The 18,426-nt window shown below is 40.8% G+C and overlaps 1 protein-coding gene across 1 annotated transcript; it reads right to left on the bottom strand.

Annotated features, from left to right (window-relative positions):
* Positions 1-749: 749 nt before the first annotated feature.
* Positions 750-15,801, bottom strand: LOC104024875 (P2R1A-PPP2R2A-interacting phosphatase regulator 1). The gene is made up of 10 exons (XM_075720570.1): positions 15,659-15,801; positions 12,057-12,135; positions 7,434-7,490; positions 5,303-5,346; positions 5,169-5,223; positions 4,596-4,688; positions 3,949-4,037; positions 3,246-3,310; positions 2,090-2,186; positions 750-909 (listed from the first exon to the last, which is right to left on the bottom strand). Exons 1-10 carry the CDS (start codon positions 15,772-15,774, stop codon positions 750-752), a joined length of 855 nt encoding a protein of 284 aa, XP_075576685.1. The 5' UTR covers positions 15,775-15,801.
* Between the last annotated feature and the right edge of the window lie 2,625 nt (positions 15,802-18,426).

Below are 18,426 nucleotides of genomic sequence, written 5' to 3'. Positions count from 1 at the left end.
CCCTATTAAAAGACCTTTAACAGAGCATCTACTGCTCTAATACATCATTTAAATGGGAAAGAAAAAGAAAACAATACAAAAACCCAGAAGAATGTTCCACGCCTAATTTGGATTTAGTCACAACAGCAGTCATGATCATGAAAAAAATCCAACATATAAATTTAAGTTGACAATTCACCAACTTGTTCTTTTGACAGAACACAGAACTGATTAACAGCCAATCATAACAGAACACAAGAATCAATTCCCCCACCTATTATTCCCCCTTTCATAGGAAGAACAAAAGATATAAATACCTAACGCTCTGGGAATAAAAACAAATTAGTAAACCGCTTCATTGGTTTCAGACTGAGGACAAACGTGAAAGTTATCTGTTACTACATAAGCACCACTTTATATTAGTGAGGACGCTGCCCGTTGGCTGTTGGAAAGCCGAGTCTTCCACAAGCAGAACATACATACGGTATTTGCAACTTACGCCAACAAGACGATATCCATTGTAAAATCAACAGCTTGCTTACTGATGTTAGCATCAAATATGTTTGCAATTCAAATGCTTACTGTATTTCAGTAAATGTCACACAAATCACTAGAAACATGAATTCCTCCTCAAGGAACTAATCTGGAAGTGTTCTAGAAATAATGACATTTCTGGAAGTTCCTATGAGGAACAGAATCAGTTACACACAACAGAAAGTCTTATTGATATCCAGGCTGTTTCTCGGTGTCCATCAGCAGACTTCTGCTTCTCAATTAATAGGTAACTTAGCCGTAAGATCTACTGGTAAAAACGGAGATCTGGAGTCAGAAAGTGAGACTGGAGAGTCTGTGTTGGTGCCGACTTCAGCTGGTGAATCACAGGAAGAGCCTGCACTGCTTCTGTTGTCATCAAGAGCATGTGACGACAGACTGAAAACAGAGTAACATCAGGATAGGAGAAGTGAGGTACTCTTTCTACTAAGTCTCAAATACTAGCTTCCACTCATTTTACAAAGCCATTTTAAAAACAAATGTACATCTTTGAAGGAACAGGAAGCCCTATGATTTGAAATAAATCTGCAACTATACACCTTGCAGTCACTTCCCAACAGACAGATAACATTCTGCCAGTTTCCTCCTTCAGCTCACCCAAAACTGGCATACAGATTAGAAGCATCGGGCTGAGCAATTCCTTGCAAGCTTTGCCCCATCTCCTACAAGGTCCTGGGTTAGCATAAATCCAGAGGCCTCTTTTGACAGCAAAGCAGATGATAAACTGTACATACTTCAGTTGTACTATTCACTACATATTTCACAGGACACAAAATTATAACTTTAGATGATCTATCGTCAGCGATAGCATCGAAGTATTTTTAAAAATTACTATCTCCTAAACCAAGATGCAGCAACTGAACCTGCACTGCTATGCCTACTATGAATAGGGCGCGCAAAAAAGGTGCGGTTCTAAGTACCTTTCAAACATCTATTTTATTAGTGCCACTGCAATGGGCTCAAAGCTTGTGCACAGCTATGTACATTAGCCGAGAGGCAAAAAGGACAAATGTACTGTGAATAACCCCGTCTTGATAGTTGTGTGGGCACACCCTATGTATTATTAACCTCTTGACTAAAATAGTAAATCAAAATCCCTTACTATTTCAAGTCGTTATGATTTTTTACATAGTACTTTTAATCTCCTCCTAGCAGGGAGGGTCAGGCAGACTACTTTTCCTATATGACTAAGAGCAAGGAAAAAAAAAAGAAGAAAAAAACCCCAATCCACCCACAAGCATTAGCATTGATATTTGACTGCAGCTTGAAACTAGACTCCAAAAATTGCCAGCCATGAGGTGTCTTTTCCTAAACATGCTCAACTCCCATATACGTGAAGCATGTTAACAGTCAGTCGTAGAAACTGTAAAATTGTAGTGAATATTACTGCCTGTTTACTGTCATAATTTCAGTTCTTCAAAATTATGGGATGTCTGTATTAATAAAAAAACCAACCAACCAAAAAAAACCCCCAACTTCAAGCGTGATCACTGCTAGATGAAAAAAGAGTTGTAGTGCTTCTGATGAAAATTGGCACAATAAATAGCACAGCATTTACCATCCCCCAAGGTCCGCCTGATGTGAAACTTCAGAGGAAAGCATGTTGGTGGATCCTTGGAATAATCTTTTTGGATGATCTTCTATCTCCATTACACCTTTGGTAAGAGAAAAGGAGTGATAAAAAATTACTACTCATTTAAACTAAAATCTACTTTCAGTATACTTCTACAGAGCAAAGAGAATAGAGGTTTAAACTTATAAAATAACACTCAACAGACTGTAATATGTAAAACATAGTTTAACGCTGAATTTTTAAAGACTGTTTATTTCTTGGAAACATTCTAGTCCAAACTTCAGGAACGTGTAGTGAGTTATGAACTGAGGTTTAGTATCAGATATTTATTCTTCAGTAGCGGAGAATAATTTTTTGTTCTAGTTTATTCAGCTATCAGTTCACCAACTAGCTCTGTCAAAGCAGAAAAGCTGAGAATAAGGAAAGCTTCTTTTCCTCTTGCAATCAATATAATCAAGGTCCAGGATTATCACTAAACTTATATACTGATTTTGATTTCCAAATACACTAGAAGGAAGGATAGATATATGCTTAAATAGGCTACAACAGAACTCAGATAAAAGTATTTTAAAAGCTGTCTCAGAGCCAAATGTCTTCTGTTACAAAGGTGAAGCATAAAGATTATTTAAAAACAGATGCAATAAAATAACCAGAAGTTAAAATTGAAGACAAATGTAGGAAGATAGACAAACATTTCCCAATAAAGCAGTAAGGTGTTTACCAGGTCTCTGGATCACTTTCTGGTTTTTACCGTAGTCATTTTTACTGCAGTACCTGTACGCTTCAGTTAGCCAGAACTTTCAAAATTTTCTATTTGTGAAGTTAAATATGCCAACAGTTGTACTTCTTGTTTTGTTAATCAGGATACATTAATTTCTTATCAGATCTATATGACTACAGCAATGGAGAGGCATTAGAACAGAACAGCTGTTAGTTTTACAGAATAGTAAACGCTAATTTATCAGTTGGTCTGTTTTATCCCTATGAACAGTTCCATTTATTTGGTCATCTGTAATACCCTCTATTTCTAGTCACTCTTTGAAATAATCAGTCAATTGAACAGAGTTACAAAGAAAGCTATATGGATTATTACAAAATTAACAAGTTGACTTCTTATATTAGCCAAAACCAAATACTGTACCTTTCCTTTTTATTGACCCAAGAACACTTGGTCGAATGCAGTTAATTGGACTCTGGCTTCTCCTGCTAAAAGAAGGCATATGCTATATTGACATCACCATTAATAAACTACTAAGTGGAAAACACTAAGAAAACAGGCATTAAAACAGCTTATCCAAAACAAGTCCTTATTTTTTTTTCCCCCTGAAGAAAGACCAGGAAGCACAGACCTTAACAGAAGAAGTTTAATCACATTATTTCACAGCTGGGGCAGTCTGAAAGCTCACATCTAGGCACTGACTAGATCTCAGCTGACAGGCAGTACTTTGCTGAACTGTTAGGGCCTAATAAAATTTAATTGTATGTCCACATCACTCAAAACAAGATCCAATGCAACTAAACCCAGAAATCAGTAACAAACTCTAAATCTGTTTGGTTTTTTTTCCTCCTTAGAATTCAATTCCATTACTTAGGATCCAATTAAGAGCAATACAGAGACTACACTGAGAAGACAGATGCCAAAATGCAGCCCACTTTTCATGTCATAACATTGGGAGATTTTAACAAGTATTTTAGAGCATTGTAAAATCCAAAGTTTACATGAATATATAAAGTTGTAATTGTGATCAGAAATCAATTATGTGTATAACAAATTCTAGTATTTCAAGAGACCACTGTGAACAAGCTATGCCGATTTTCTATAATTGATATGATCTGGTACTTACCTTGAAAATCGCCTGGTTGGACTTGGGCTAGGACTTGGCGGTAATCCACTGCTACTCACCAAACTTTGCAAAGATGGTGAGAAACATTGCTGAGAGTAAAACAGTTTGTGTTACTTATGTATAAACACTGTATCAGACTCATATGGTAACAACTGATCCTTATCACAGGTAAATAAGAAACCCACTATCAATTTAAGCAACCAGTCAAGATGGCTGGGTATACTGAGATACCGCTTTTTGTTACTGAGAAAAAAAATTAAGAAAAGATTGGATAGATTACATTTTCATGCAGAATACATGCAAGTTGACAAGGATTTATTTCACCATAGTCTGGTTAAACAGACTATGGTTCAAAAAATAAGAATGTATGCCCCTTCCTCTTATTCCAGAAGGAAGGCAGATAATCTGTAGTTAATAAACCTTATTCTTTAACAGTTGAACAATCCACAGAAATTCACATCCACAAGATGTGCAACTGCTAGCTTGTATTTTCTGGTTTGAGGTTTTAGGGTTTTTTTGTTTACTCTCCAGTTTCTTGTTTGCAGCTGAGGTAGAAAGGAGATTGTGGCTTAATCTTTTGCTGCTAATTTGGCTGCATTTATTTAGCACTACTCAAGATAAAATCGTTATTACCACATTTTGCTCACCTTCCCTATTCCTCTGGTAGGTGAAGGAGCTGGAGAAACTGGGACAAAGTCTACTTGCTTTGGTGATGATGATTTGTCAAAATCATTGTCGCTCTGTAAATAGTACATGTAATTAATATTATGAGGAAGTATCTTAACATGAAAAGGCCTGATTGGTGTGGAATTGAGTAAGATTCCAAAGTTATCCTCCATCACATTCATAGTTTTTAGGTAGCCATTTATGAGCTAAGCTTAACAAAAAAAAAACCCCCAACAAAACAACCAAACAACAAATAAACCAAAACAAAAAAAGCTTTAAACATTACATGGTGAGTATCAGAACATGGAAGGAAATTTAAACAGGCAGACATCCATGAAATTTTCTTTTGCCATACCAGCCTGAGGAACCCACAGGTATCCTTGGACAACTGATAATTCTATGCCTTGTTGGTGTGAAAAATTGCTGATCAAAAGCAGTGATATACTAACACCTTAATTGTAGGTCAAACTATAAAAGAACATGTTGACATGAGAGAGTCTCATAGTGTCCTGATACTGATAACAGAAACACAAATTAAAGCATGAATGCATTACCAGGCTCAAGCTCTCCTCCCATGAGTGGCTCATCTGCATTGCTACTTGCACTTCTCTATAAAGAAGAAAAGAAACGTATTGTCCCAGGCCCATAGAAGACTGCATTAAGTATTCTAGTTTGCCTTAATGCTTACCTTTCACGTACTGTTTCTCTGTTCATCAAATTCATTCCTTCTTCCTAAAAGATTTGGAGATGAAAGATGAAGACCAAAAAAAAAAAAAAAATGGGGGCAAAAAGCTTTGCTACAGCAAATCAGAAAAGCTCGTTTCATTTCACTTTGGTATGTGAAAAATTTAATTCAACTCGGTTAAGCAAAATAACTTTAAGCTCTCACTACATGAAAAGGAGTGAGGGGGAAAGGACAGGAAAGAGATGTAGCAAAGGAGACCATCGCATAAGAAGTGCTTATGGGAATTGGTTGTTTCTCAAGCAGCTTTTTTATTTTCATTACTATCCAAGAGGTAGTTACAAAACTGAACAATGATAATATGAACCAAAAATTCTGCGCATGCCAGAGTATCTTTATGCAGTCCTGCATATTATTATTTCAAAAAGCAGAAACTAGTATAGATAATCATCAAAAGCATGGCTGGATTCTTACCTTATTCTATGGATTAGTAACTAACTAGACACTTGTCAGCATTTCATTTGCAATACAGTGCATTTTACACAATTAATTTGGGATTTAGTGGTTTTTTTCCTAAAACATCCATAAAATACTATTAAAATGGATCAAAAATGTAAAATTAAACTAAACATTAAGACCAAGTTAAAGTACAAACCTGACTCAATCTCCTCTTAGACAGACACCATTCCTTAAAACTAACTGAATACTATCCAGTCTGTTGAGGGAATGAGTAGATTCCCTAATTCAGTCCAGTTAAAGAATAGAAGTTCAACTAAACATCTTCACCATCTTCATCACATGTAGGAAGAGTCTTACTAACATAGTGCAACTGTGTGATTATTTGCTAAGATTTGAAAGAGATCAGAAGTAAATCACACATGTTCCCATCTGTGCCAGTAAGTGTACAGGACATGGAATTTCAACTTGTGAATTTAACGATCAAGCACAAATTAGGAAATGTCATTGTTCGCTTTAATAAATGTACGGAACAAGTATGAATACAGAAGCATTTTCAAAAAAAATTGAATTCTCAAACTTTACTTCATGTAATATAGCAGGAGCCACAGTAGTTCATTCCCTTGCTCTCATCACATTTACATATTAATCGTAAGCTTTTTAATGTTGATAAAAACAGCTCTACAACTGACTTGAGTGCTTCAGAGCCTCTTTAAGCCAGTACATTATTTACATAATGAAAGCAAGCAGTTATTTTCTTCAGGATTACTATGCATGCACTTTAAATATCTGAGGTGGGAAGCAGAAATGCCTTCCATCACTTCAGACGCCATACCCTGAAAACGCTGTCCAAAGCATTAAATTGTTTTCTTAACTTTTCACACTGTAAAAATCAAGCCTATCAATTGAAAACTAGCAAGCTAAAAAAAAATTATTTAAGAAAAAAAAAATCAAGCCTCTTCAATTTTATAAACATTTTACTGTCAAAAAGTCGACATAAAATGGAGGAGGCACAAGAGTTTGAGCCTGTCGATTTTAAAACTTGAGTCTTCAGACTGCGGTCTGTTGTCTGGTAGCAGTGCTATTTAAGCCTACTCAGCTATTTGCCACAACCCCCTCCCCTTCCTAAGTGTTTGCTCTTGTGCCCTTCCCCCTCTGCTCATGCTGTGACAGCACAAGTACAGCGAGCTGGATAAGAAAATTATACAGATGAAAAATAGCCCAGCCAGAACAGTCCAAACTATTTTTTGGCCAGAGTGCTTCCTTATCCAGTTCATCTTCTGGCTACACAAAAGTCTTGTGCCAACACAAGTTAAGGAACACTTTGTTATTGGCCCTGAATATTTGCACTGGCACTACTGCCAAAAACTTGGTGAAACTTTACCTTAAGGGTTTACATTAAAGGTTTCCTTTCTAAAATGTCCATTTTAAGATTTCTCTTTCTGCTCAAATCTTCTTCCCTCTGTAAGATGCATTCTACTTCATGAAATTTGGAACTCTGCAGACAAGATAACAGCTTTTACTTTTGGAAACACTTTAAAGTGATAGACTGCTGCAGACTCTGTACTACAGTTCCAAAGTAAAATCTATAGCCATTTGAAGGACACTACACATTAACTGCAAAAAACCCAACCATCTATAAAAAATTTAAAATAAAAAAAAATTTAGAATCTGTGCTTACCTGTTTGATTTGATGAAGACGGCTGCTAGGAATACGGATGGGAGATGATGGCACAAACTGCAAAACAAAGCCACATACAACTGAAACACACTTACCAGCTACAGGAGAAGAGAGAGAAAAGTGCAGGAATGTTAGTAACCACTCTACAGTGGTACCCCAAACTAAAAAATATGTGTTGTTTGGGTTTTTTTTTTAAAAAAACAGCATTCATAACATTCTCAGTATACACAAACTACATGAATTACTTGCCAGCACATGATAATATGTATTTCCATATTATACTGCTTTGTATGCTCACAGATGCTAATTGGCATCAGCCTGCCTTTCACTTCATTTCCAGGCAACTATAATTCACAGCCTTCTCTACAGAACGAAGCTGCTTTTAACTAGCACACTGCCACCCTTAATATTTACGGCTGCACAAATATTTTCATTTAAGTGATCCAGAAGGTTCATTTAAAAATACAACGCCAAAACCACACACTGTGCAAAAAGGTTTCTGGATTATTGTCTGCTTATAAATGAGTACTTTGACCGGTAAAAAATAATCAGCTATCAGAAGGCTAACAAAGAGCTAAATACCTTCCTTATGGTTCCTCAAGAGCTTCACCAATTCAGGTGAAATAGGAGATGATGTCACTCAAAAAGGTCTTCTGACAATTTTGTCAGTTTTGCATCAAGACCTCACTGGAATACTATGATCTAAAACTGCATACTCAAACCCAAGTAATTAAAAGTGATAATTTTCTCAAAATACAATTTCCTTTCATGTATTTCCCATCCCTCAAATGTTTGACCCTGAGTTGACTTTGTCATAACCCATTCAGAGATCAAAAATTCAAAGCTAAAGCTTTGAACAGAGGTTTAACTTCATCTCTGTAAGCTGACAACCCCCTCCAAAAACTAAGGTGTCTTTTCAAAATGGATGTGTGTTCAGCAAGTAAGGTTTGTATACTTTATGCAATAGGAGGCTTCATCCACTCCACAAAACATCACTAGATTTCTTCATTATGCTGAAGTTGGAGAACTAACAAACATTCAGTTAACCATTTACTGCACCATCTTCTAATCAGTGCCATGGAGAAAACGAAGATTTTACTGTCTTACAGAAAAGGTTATGGTAAGTTATCGCAGACTATTAATCCTTCATAGATCCAGAATCCTCCCTCTAAAAAAACCCATCAAAACATCATGCCCTTTTTCTCACAAAAGATATTAGCCTATCAGACTCACACAGAGGATGTCTAATGTTTGTGCCAGAATTTAGTTATCATAATTTATACTGCTAAAGTCTAATGGCTATAATGTTTTGATTTGTTACTTCTTAAGTCCAGTTTAGGTCAGCTTTACTATTATACTGGGCTCCCAAAAATCCTGGGCACCTAATAAAAATTCCTCCAAGCTGTACCAGCCATTGTGGACCTTGAGCTGACCTTGATTCTCATGCAGAGAAAAGGATCTGGACAATAGTACATTCCTGCCTATTGACTCTGTCACTCCACAGTAGAAATGCATTTGTTCCACTCATTATATTCTAATTTTATGACTGTAATCCACATACTTTAAGGTTTGACATTAATAGAATATATACGAAACCAGTGGCTCGCAGTGTAAAATAAAAATTATAAAAAGACAGTCAAGTGTTCCTCTGCAGGATCTAATGCACTAACTAAATCCATTAACTCCAAGGATCCTATATCATCTCCAACAAACACGATCCTTGCTTTGTCAATGCTTAAAACTCACTTTTTCCCTGTTCATAGTCCTTTGATTTAAGTCTTGTGAAAAGAAACTATCTGAAGCCTCAGTCGCTTTTAAAGGATACTTGCTAAAGTAGACCAAACACATTTGTTAAAATTATGCTACTCAAATCCGCAATGTTTTAAGAAAGCACAAAGTTTAATAAAAAACATTACAAACAATTACACTATCACATGGAAGAGAAACACCTTCCCCTCCTCCCTTCTCCAGCACGTTAGATAATCTTTTTCACTGAAGGTAAAGTTTCAGAAGAGCCAGTTTGGCAGGCAGCACAGCCAAAGCAAGCAGTCACCTGCCCCCAGCGCCTCTGCCCTTCCATTGCCGTCCCTGCAGTGCCCCCTGCCTTCTGCCAACACAAGCATTGGGGGGGCCACACAGTGAACCCTGACAGGGAACCTACCTAGCTTAAAAAAAAAAAAAAAAAAAATTGAAAATCAGCTTTTGCTGAAATAGTACCTAAACATTTAACCACAGACAAAAGTGCTTTGCTTAAACAACAAAACCAAAACCCCAATCACACAAACAAAACAAAAAACACCAAAAAATTTACTCACTAGATGCCACTGGTATCTTCTGTAAGAAAGTAAACAGCAGATACTGAGCCTAGTTGACCCTTCCTTGACAATTACATGTAGTGTCAGAAAATTGCAGATTAAGCCCCAGCCAAAATGGCATAGCTGCCCCGGTAGTCATCATTATAAAACAGTTGGAGTCTGAGACTTGAAGAAGCTACTCAAAAAAGGAAAGATTTTAGAATTCAGCTGAGCAACTGGGTCAACCACAACAGCCCTGAAGATGGAGCTAGAGTATGACCTTCAGCTATCAGAGCATTTTAGCAACTCCCATTGTTCCCATGACAGTGAACACAACACAGATTAGACAAATACGGATCAATTTTTTTCCACAAAGTTTAACAAAACATGCAATTTTACCTGCACTTACAATACTAAATGAACAAAGTTTCAGTCACTTACTGAATCTTTTCACCCTCTTTATTAGAGCTTACATTGCAATAAAACTTGGATTAGTTTTCCTAAATACAAAAAAGTGGGGTTTGAAGTACACTTTATCACCAACTTACTGTAAAATTTAATTTACCAAAGTAGGTGCCATCTAGCTCCTTAGAATATCTCCAACATCATAAAACCACACTTCCTGCTTCCCTATAGCAAAAATACCAGGTGAGGTTGCTTAGGGTCCTTAAGGCTGAAAGTTTAATTATTTTCACAACATCATTTATCTATGGATGATCCTGGTTTAAGACCACAGAAGGATGAGGTCATGTCTAAGTTCCTTTCCAATTCCATCCTCCCTGCCATCTTCAACAGAACCAAAAACCAGACCATAATTCAAAGAAATATTTCAAACTGGACAAGGCACTGATCTAGCAGTCAGAAGACTGCAACATCTATTAGGGGCAGCCAGAAGAGCTCACTCATCAGTGAACTAGCTCCTGCTTCCCAGCAAGTTCCAGGCAATGTGCCCTAAATTAGCATCTTTTTTGCCCAACAATTGAGGATCTTCAAGAAGTAAACACAATAAACTGAGCTTCTGCCTTTGTTTTGTTTCTCCTTTTGTCTGACCACAGGCATAAACAAATTTACCCTAAGCTGCCACCCTAAAAATACCTATGAAGAGAGAGACTGTTGTTTAAAGAAATCTTTACCATAATACATTCTACTGGGTTTTATATCCTAGCAGAAGGGCTTTTCCACCAATCTTTCTAGACTTTAGGTAAGTATCCCAGTTCTGTTACAGATGCCAACCTTTGCTAAGTAGTTGTCTGTCCCGATTTTAAAACAGAGTTTTAGCTAAGGGACATCAGTTAACAAAACAGGAGAGTAGTATTTTTCAACCTCTAACACGGGGCTAACAAATTATTTCTAAAGCATCTTCAAAAGGTAACCAAGAAAAACAGGATAATTGCTGTTAGCATTACAGGGGCTCTGTTTCCCATAGTTAAAAGAAAATTGATACTACTCCCCTCCCACCCCAACATAGCTTAATTTTTCCAAAACAGTAATAATCAACTGAATGCATGTTATCCTGTGTCTACCTGTTTATTAAAGCTTTCTTAGGGGAAAAGTTACATTTCTGGTTATACATGAAAGTCTGACCAAAAATTCCTTTTGGTTAGAGGAAATAACTACCCCATGCACCCTAACACTTTAAGGGTTAGCAAATCATGCTGTCTATGTGATCCTGCGCAGGTGTTCTAAATCAGTCAAAATCACATTCTTCTACCACAATTTGTGCAACACTAAAACACAAAATATGCAATATTTTCTCTGGGTTTAGATTAATATTTTAAAAATTCAGATTTGGGGAGTTGCAATAACAGAAGCCTAACAAAAGTTGAAATCACAAACGAACGTCTCTAACAGATAAGGAATGATTCATCCTGGAAGCCTCAAGGTTCATGTTCTATCAGCCAGTTAAACCTTGTTATATCAGTTGTTGATTACAGGTCTATTCTGTCATTACTATATAAAATACTATTTAAGATCAGAACATCTGCGCTTTTTTTTATAAAATCAGAAATGATTAGCACACTAGTTACTGAACAATACATCTATGTAATTAGTTTTCCTTGTGAACTACCTTTCTTACTCTATCTTTGAACATCTGCTTGCATTTTATAAACAAAGTTATGATCACAATGAAATATAAGTACTCTCCAAGGCCAAATGGTCTATAAATAACATTTCACTATAGCTACAGTGTATTAATGTCACAGCCTAGAGCCTTGTTTCTGAAAACATGTGGTATTAGTTTCACAGACTACCATCTAATTTTCTTCTTTAATCCTGTTTGCACACTTCTGCTTTGCACCTAATGCGGTTGGTCTAATAGTTTTCTTACCAGACTATGACGATTCATAACCGTGGTACTGTTCCTGCGGGTTCGCAATACGTTAGCCTGGAACACCTGTGAATTATCACTGTGAAAAGAAACACTTGTCAAATGCAAAAGCCATTTCCTTCCTATCAAAAAGTACCTCTTAATATAAGCTCAGTTTCAAATGCTATGACAGCTATCATTTCAAGACAAAGCACTCGAGAGACAGGTATGTAAGAACTCTTTTAGCCTGTTGGCAGGGAGTGGAAACCAAATTGCTCTTCCCCCAAGTCCCAGCTACTTCAATTACTGACTTTAATCATATTGAGTCTTCAGAATAACTGAAAAAATTGTTAAGACCGAGCATTTCTCTGGGAATTTATTATGTTTGGAATGGCTGCAGCTTGCATATTGCTTCGAATGTCATTCAACAGAACAAATTTATAAATGGCATATAAACAGTAACTGAAACCAGCCTCAATGCAATAGACAGAATAAAAAATATACAGTATCTTGATAAATCTTATCACTACAAACATTTAATAAGTCCTGAACTTTTTTCCAGGAGAGGCTAAATCAAACATACAGTAAAACCCAGTTTTTAAAGCCTTAACACTTCTGACCGCAGTCACATTTCCAACCAGGAAGCAGTGCATCCATTTAAATAATGCAGCATTAGTTATTTGATATAAAATGAGCTCCTTTCTCAAGGCAACTTTAGTTCTATTGATTCCTAAAGCAAGTTTCACTGATCATCACTGGTGTTATCAACAGCCATTGATCAGCACTTAATCAATGAGGCTGCAGAAATTAAGTAAGTTTTATGGTCATTAGAATAAAAATTTTGAGCCACAATCCTACAGTCCCCATGCCTAAAAATTACAGAGGAACTGCACAGGCAAACAGATCCAAATGTAAGACTGTAATTAGATCCAAATTACAAGAAGTCATGGGTTGTATCTCTTTGTCTCAGCTGCTAACCTGGGATGAACAAATGCACTACACAAATACAATTTCTTAAAACTAATCTGATGAATAGTATTACCTTGTTCTAAAGACTGATAATCACAATGCACTTTAAAAACACATCACTAACAGAATCTTCCACTTTAAAACACACCAGTCAGACATGTAAGTTTTGGATAGCTTTTATCTAGCTGTAAATAAAAAATAAACAAATCTTATACTGTGAGATAAAAGCCAACAGGAATCGGCATAAGCACTGTGCTTTTCGCCAAGAAGAATACCTTGACTCTCTTTCTCTAAAACGTCAAGTACAAATGATCAGACATCATTTACAATTTTCAAGGAAGTTTCACTCAGTTTACACCCACAAGAGATCAAGCAGTTGCCATTTGATAGGCAGTGGAACAGGAGAAAGTTAAGGGATCCATGATGTGATGTTTAGGGATAAGATTTACTGGCTGAGGCCAACAGCTACAACTCCTTTTTAGTGTAAGTGTACTGGTTGGTATGTAAACACAATACAAACAGTACATACCAAAATCCAGGGTTTGAATGGAGAAAACAGGTTGGAATGATTCTGTAACACATTACCATAGGCTGAGTCCAATATTCAGTGCTAACTAGACTAGAAGAGAGGGAGAGGGAAAAAAACCTACAATATCCTTACCTTTAATCTCCCTTGCAAAAGCACCAGGGCTGGTCAGATCTCAGACTTATCTTTCACAGAAGATTCTTACAGTTCCCATTAAAAAATCAATTTAATTTGGCATGAAAACAAGAATCAAAAGTTCTGTGAAAGGTAACTTCTGTGATGTTCTCTGGCTCTACGGTAACTCATTCTCTGAGCTCCTGTCATGGTTTAACCTCAGCTGGAGTTAAGCCACAACACTCCTTACTAAATCTGCTAATGAAGAAGTCAAAACAGGAGGCAGAGTAGAAAGAGCAAGCTGTTCAAGAGCAAGAGCTTTTGTTTCAGTTTACCCAACAAAGCCATTCTGGGAAAAACTGAGGTTTCTTGCCAAGAGCTGCAATCTTGCAAAAACAGTTTTCTGATGGAAAATTCCTAACTAACAGACAAACCACTGCAACCACCTCAAATTAGTTCAATGGCATTTCAGTTTAATTTGTATAAACACCTAATGTATAGCATACACACAGGTTCAAGGCAAGAGCTCAGGCTTACCCTTCTACCTGCCCAGACCCTGAAATAAATAACTTGTTTACAGTGTGACTATAGGATGCTTTTTTTTTTTTTTTAAACAGTCAAGGGTCTCATAGTTTGTAAGAAACAACTTACAAAAGGCTAAGATTATAAAAACACGTTGTCTCAGTTATGTAATTAGTTTACCTGCTCAGAAATCTCCCTGAGGAACAACTGCCATTCACGGTACTTCTATGCTGCATAGAAATGTAAACTGATAGTTGTTTCATTACGGTTATGTAAAAGAATCACAATTATGTTTACTTAACATTAAATTGCGACTGAATAGGCAAGAATTAGTATTTCCTCTGCACTGTACTGTTAACCATTTTGGTACAAAATATTTACGAGACTTTCTTTGTTACTTCATAGCTAGTTTTTTACAGAAACATGAAGTTTAAGGAAAAGAACAGTAAGTACTTATCACATACTATACTCGTCTTTTACAAAGTTTATTGTCAATATGCTCTCCCAAACTGGAGACTTACTACAAGTAGCAGCACATGGACCACCCTGAAGTTAGATGGTAGCCACACCACGTAGCAGACGAGGGCATCTCCCAACTTCACGACAGCCCAGAGGAGGCAAGCGTTAGCACTCCGAGTTACAAACTTACCCAAACACGAAACCACACAAGAGACCACGCATATCCGAGAGCTTTCCTCCCAGCCCTTGCCTGGGACTGCCGCCGTCTCTGCCCTGTCAGCTGAAGGGCCAGACCCAGAACGCATGGCAAATACCCACCCCGCCTTGCAAATGCCACCTGCCACAGGCTGGTGGCAATATCCACACTAACAACATTAGCATCGGCCAGCAAAACTCCAGGACAACCGATACATTGTTTTACACTAAATGTAAAACTTCTGTATCTTTCAAGGTCCCATGAAATGCTCTTCACCGAATTCGCCTGGCTGTTCTGAAAGCATTTGCTGTTGTAATCACGCACAGTGCAGTGATTTTTTTTGTTTTTCTTATTGGTCAAACTTGAACCATTACAGCAATCAGAAATGGCTGCTTTATCTGTGATAACGGCCACAACCTTGACGCTGCGTGCTGTTTCTCAGCCACACAACACACAGCAGACCGAGATGGAAACAAACCAAGCGTTTTAATAAAGCTGTAGCACGTCTAGCCAGGCTTTCTGGCACCCCGCACGCTTGCAGGGATACCCCGCCTAACTCCCCCCCCCGCCCGGGACACCGCTCAGGAGCCCACGTTTCCCCACACGCCCAAGGCGCCCCAGAGCAGCACCGGGGCCCTGCGCCGCGGGACGGGCGGGGAGGAGCGCGCCTGCCAGGCCGGCCCGGGTAACCACGGAGCGACCCCCGGGGCCGCGGCCAGGGCGGCCACGGGCCCCGCTCCCGACACGGCGGCGGCCAAACCCCCGCGTCGCGGCCGCCTGACGCGGGGCCGGCCCCGCTGCCGCCGGGCTTCGGGCCCCGGGCCCCGCCGCGCTCACCTGAGCCCGTGGATGAGGGGGGCGCTGTTCGATCTCCTCAGGCCGCCCCCGTCGCCCGGGGCCGCGGCGCTCCCCGGCGGCAGCTCCAGGTCCAGCTCCATTTTCTCCTGAGCCATCGCGGCGGCGGCTCCGGCTCCTCCCGCTCCGCCGCGACGCCCATTCACTGCCGGCGGCCGCAGCGGCTCCTCATGCCGCCGCTCCCCCGGCACGGCACGGCGCGGCGCGGCGCGACACGGCCGCCCCTACAGGCCCCGCGGGCGGCGCCGCAGGCAGAGTCCGGGGGCGCGCCGGGCCCGGCGAGGGGGGCGGCCCCAGCAGCGCCCCATGCCGGGGGCGGCCCGGGGGGCGGCCCGTTCCCCCACCCGCTCTCGCCGACAGACGGCCTCCCCGCGCGCGCTCCCGCTGCCCGCGCCCCTGCCCCTGCCCCTGCCCCTGCCCCTGCCCCTGCCCCTGCCCCTGCCCCTGCCGCCGCCGCCGCCGCCGCCGGAGGGGAGCGAGCGCCTCGGGCCGGACACCCCCCGCGCCCGCCGCCGCACAGCGCGCATGCGCCGCGGGGAGCCCCGCACGGCGGGCCCGAGCCGGTGGGCCCGCGGCGGGAGGGCGCATGCGCGCAGCGTCCCCGGGGCCGGCGGCGGGGCCCGGGCCAGCGGCGGGGCCGCCCGGCTCCCCGGGGCTCTTTGCCGCGGGGCTCGGGGCCAGCCCGGCGTGTGGAGCGGGGCGGTCTCGGTGCTGCTGCTCCCGCCGAGCCCTCAGGCCGGGACAGCCACAAACCGCTGGGAGACGCGAGGCGGGAGGGAAAGGCGCAGCCCCCGCCGCCGAGGTGAGGTGACGGCGGGGCCGGCGGGACTGCCCTCCGGGGCCGGGGTCCCTTGTGCCCGCAGGCGTGCAGCCGCAAGCGGTGGGGAAGCTTCGGAAGGCACCTGCCCCCTCCCCGGGGTTGCCGGGCCCGCCTGCTGCTGCGGGACCCCCCCGCTAAGGTTACGCGCGTGGAGCTCGGCTCTGAGGCGCAGGCACTGGGTGCTGTAGAAGACCCCTGTGCCCTTATTTTTCTGTGCCGTAGCAGTTTCTGTCAAGCCCAGTCTAAACGTTTGTGTAGAGAGCAATGCTGCCCTCGTGCACTTAACTGCCTTCTGTGTCAATGCCAATACTTACCTGTCACCAGTGCCCATCCATCTAACTAGTTAAATCATTTTATCTAACTGTAGCTAGATATTTACAACTCAGATGTAAATATTTCAGGTGTCTAAGGTATGTTCATTAGTACTCTCTTGCTAAGTGCCACAACGCTGACCTTTAAATATGGAAAACTAAGCATCTGAGTTAATACCTAACCATTGTCACTTCTCAGAAATATGGTTGATGCCCAGACGTCTCTTCATCAGCTTATATTGCAGGTGAGATTTTCAGGCAGTCTTTAAGAACGAAAATAACCAGAGAAGAAAGGTAGATTATAGATAGCTAAACCATTTTTTTTTCACGGGTCATGTGCTTAGTAATTTATTTAAGGCTGGCGGTATTTTGTAACTTTGAGTCTGGGCTTATTTGACCCACGGGGGTATTTCCCTGATGCTGTCAGGTATCTCCCACACTGTTGCCCACGCCACACCTTCATGCCCACCAGTCCCTCAGTATCACTGTACCCACCTATCTCATTCTCACAGTCTCCATTTCCCCATTTTGAACTCCATCCTTCACCTGTATCCTCCCAAGGCTCTGTTTAACATATTCTCTCCTCTCTTAATCGCTGTTGCCAGGGTCGTTTGCACTGTTTCTCTAACTCAGCTCTTTGTCATTTCCTCATTTCCATCTCTCACCTCATTCTGTTCTGTAACACAACTCTCCCACAGCCACATCCCCTTTTCTCTGCCTCATTACCCTCCTCCTCAGGCCTTTGGGGGTCACCTCGATAGTCCTCACTTTCCCTTGTAGGGAAACCCATTAAGGTTTTCTTGGTTAGAGTAAACCCCTGGTCAGGCAGCAGGTTGATGTGTTGGTGCCTGGCACTGGAAAATTTGAGTACATGAAGCAGATGTTTTTGAGCTCTCAGCCACCTTTTGGCTAGTGTTGACTTTTTCCTTAACGGTATCCTGGTACACAGCATTTGTAGCTTTTTCCTGTCCATGGTGGCAAGGACATAATATAGTAACTCCACAATAAAAATAAAGAGCAAAATCCACATAGTTTGGTGATGTAGTCAGATTTTGCAGGTGGCTTTTGTATTAGCAGAGCCAACATACGTGTGAGTAGATTTCCGTTCAGGGCTAGGAGTTTTGCTAGATGCTGTCACTTGAATTGCCTTTTGGGCACTCTCCAGCTGTTGGGTGAAATGCTTGTGCTGAAGCGCTGGACAAGGAGAATGGTGCAGGTTCTGCGTGAAAGCGCAGAAGTGTGGTGTTGCTTTTAGCGAACGGTGGCAGTGAGAGGCGATTAGCAGCCTTTGCCTTTTGCAGCAACAGACCTTAATTTTCCAGTAACTGATCATAATGATTGGAAATCAAGCAAAAGATGGTTTTAGGTCACTTGTTTATCTTTGGAGGAGTTGGCAACTCTGTATCATCTCACAGAAGGGTGTCATTACTGGCTACAATATGTCATAGTGTAAGCACTGGCATGGGACTGTGAATGGTTTTCCTTCTGTGGTAATACAAGACAAGGAATTTTGTCTCCAGGTTTTTCAATACAAATACATACTGAAAAATCCTGAAAATATTTAAAGTGTAATCTTGTGGGGCTGTTAGCTCCTCTCAGGTACCTAATAGGCACAAAGT

Source organism: Pelecanus crispus, chromosome 13, assembly GCF_030463565.1.
Source record: "Pelecanus crispus isolate bPelCri1 chromosome 13, bPelCri1.pri, whole genome shotgun sequence".
Taxonomy (NCBI): domain Eukaryota; kingdom Metazoa; phylum Chordata; class Aves; order Pelecaniformes; family Pelecanidae; genus Pelecanus; species Pelecanus crispus.
This window is presented reverse-complemented; position numbering and strand designations above follow the sequence as displayed.

Excerpts from the sequence above, each read along its gene's own strand:
- LOC104024875 (XM_075720570.1), bottom strand. The coding sequence starts at position 15,774 with ATGGCTCAGGAGAAAATGGAGCTGGACCTGGAGCTGCCGCCGGGGAGC. Across the intron at positions 7,491-12,056 it reads TTATGAATCGTCATAGTCTG|TTTGTGCCATCATCTCCCAT; the intron begins GTAAGAAAACTA and ends TTTGTTTTGCAG. Across the intron at positions 5,224-5,302 it reads AGAGAAACAGTACGTGAAAG|AGAAGTGCAAGTAGCAATGC; the intron begins GTAAGCATTAAG and ends TCTTCTTTATAG.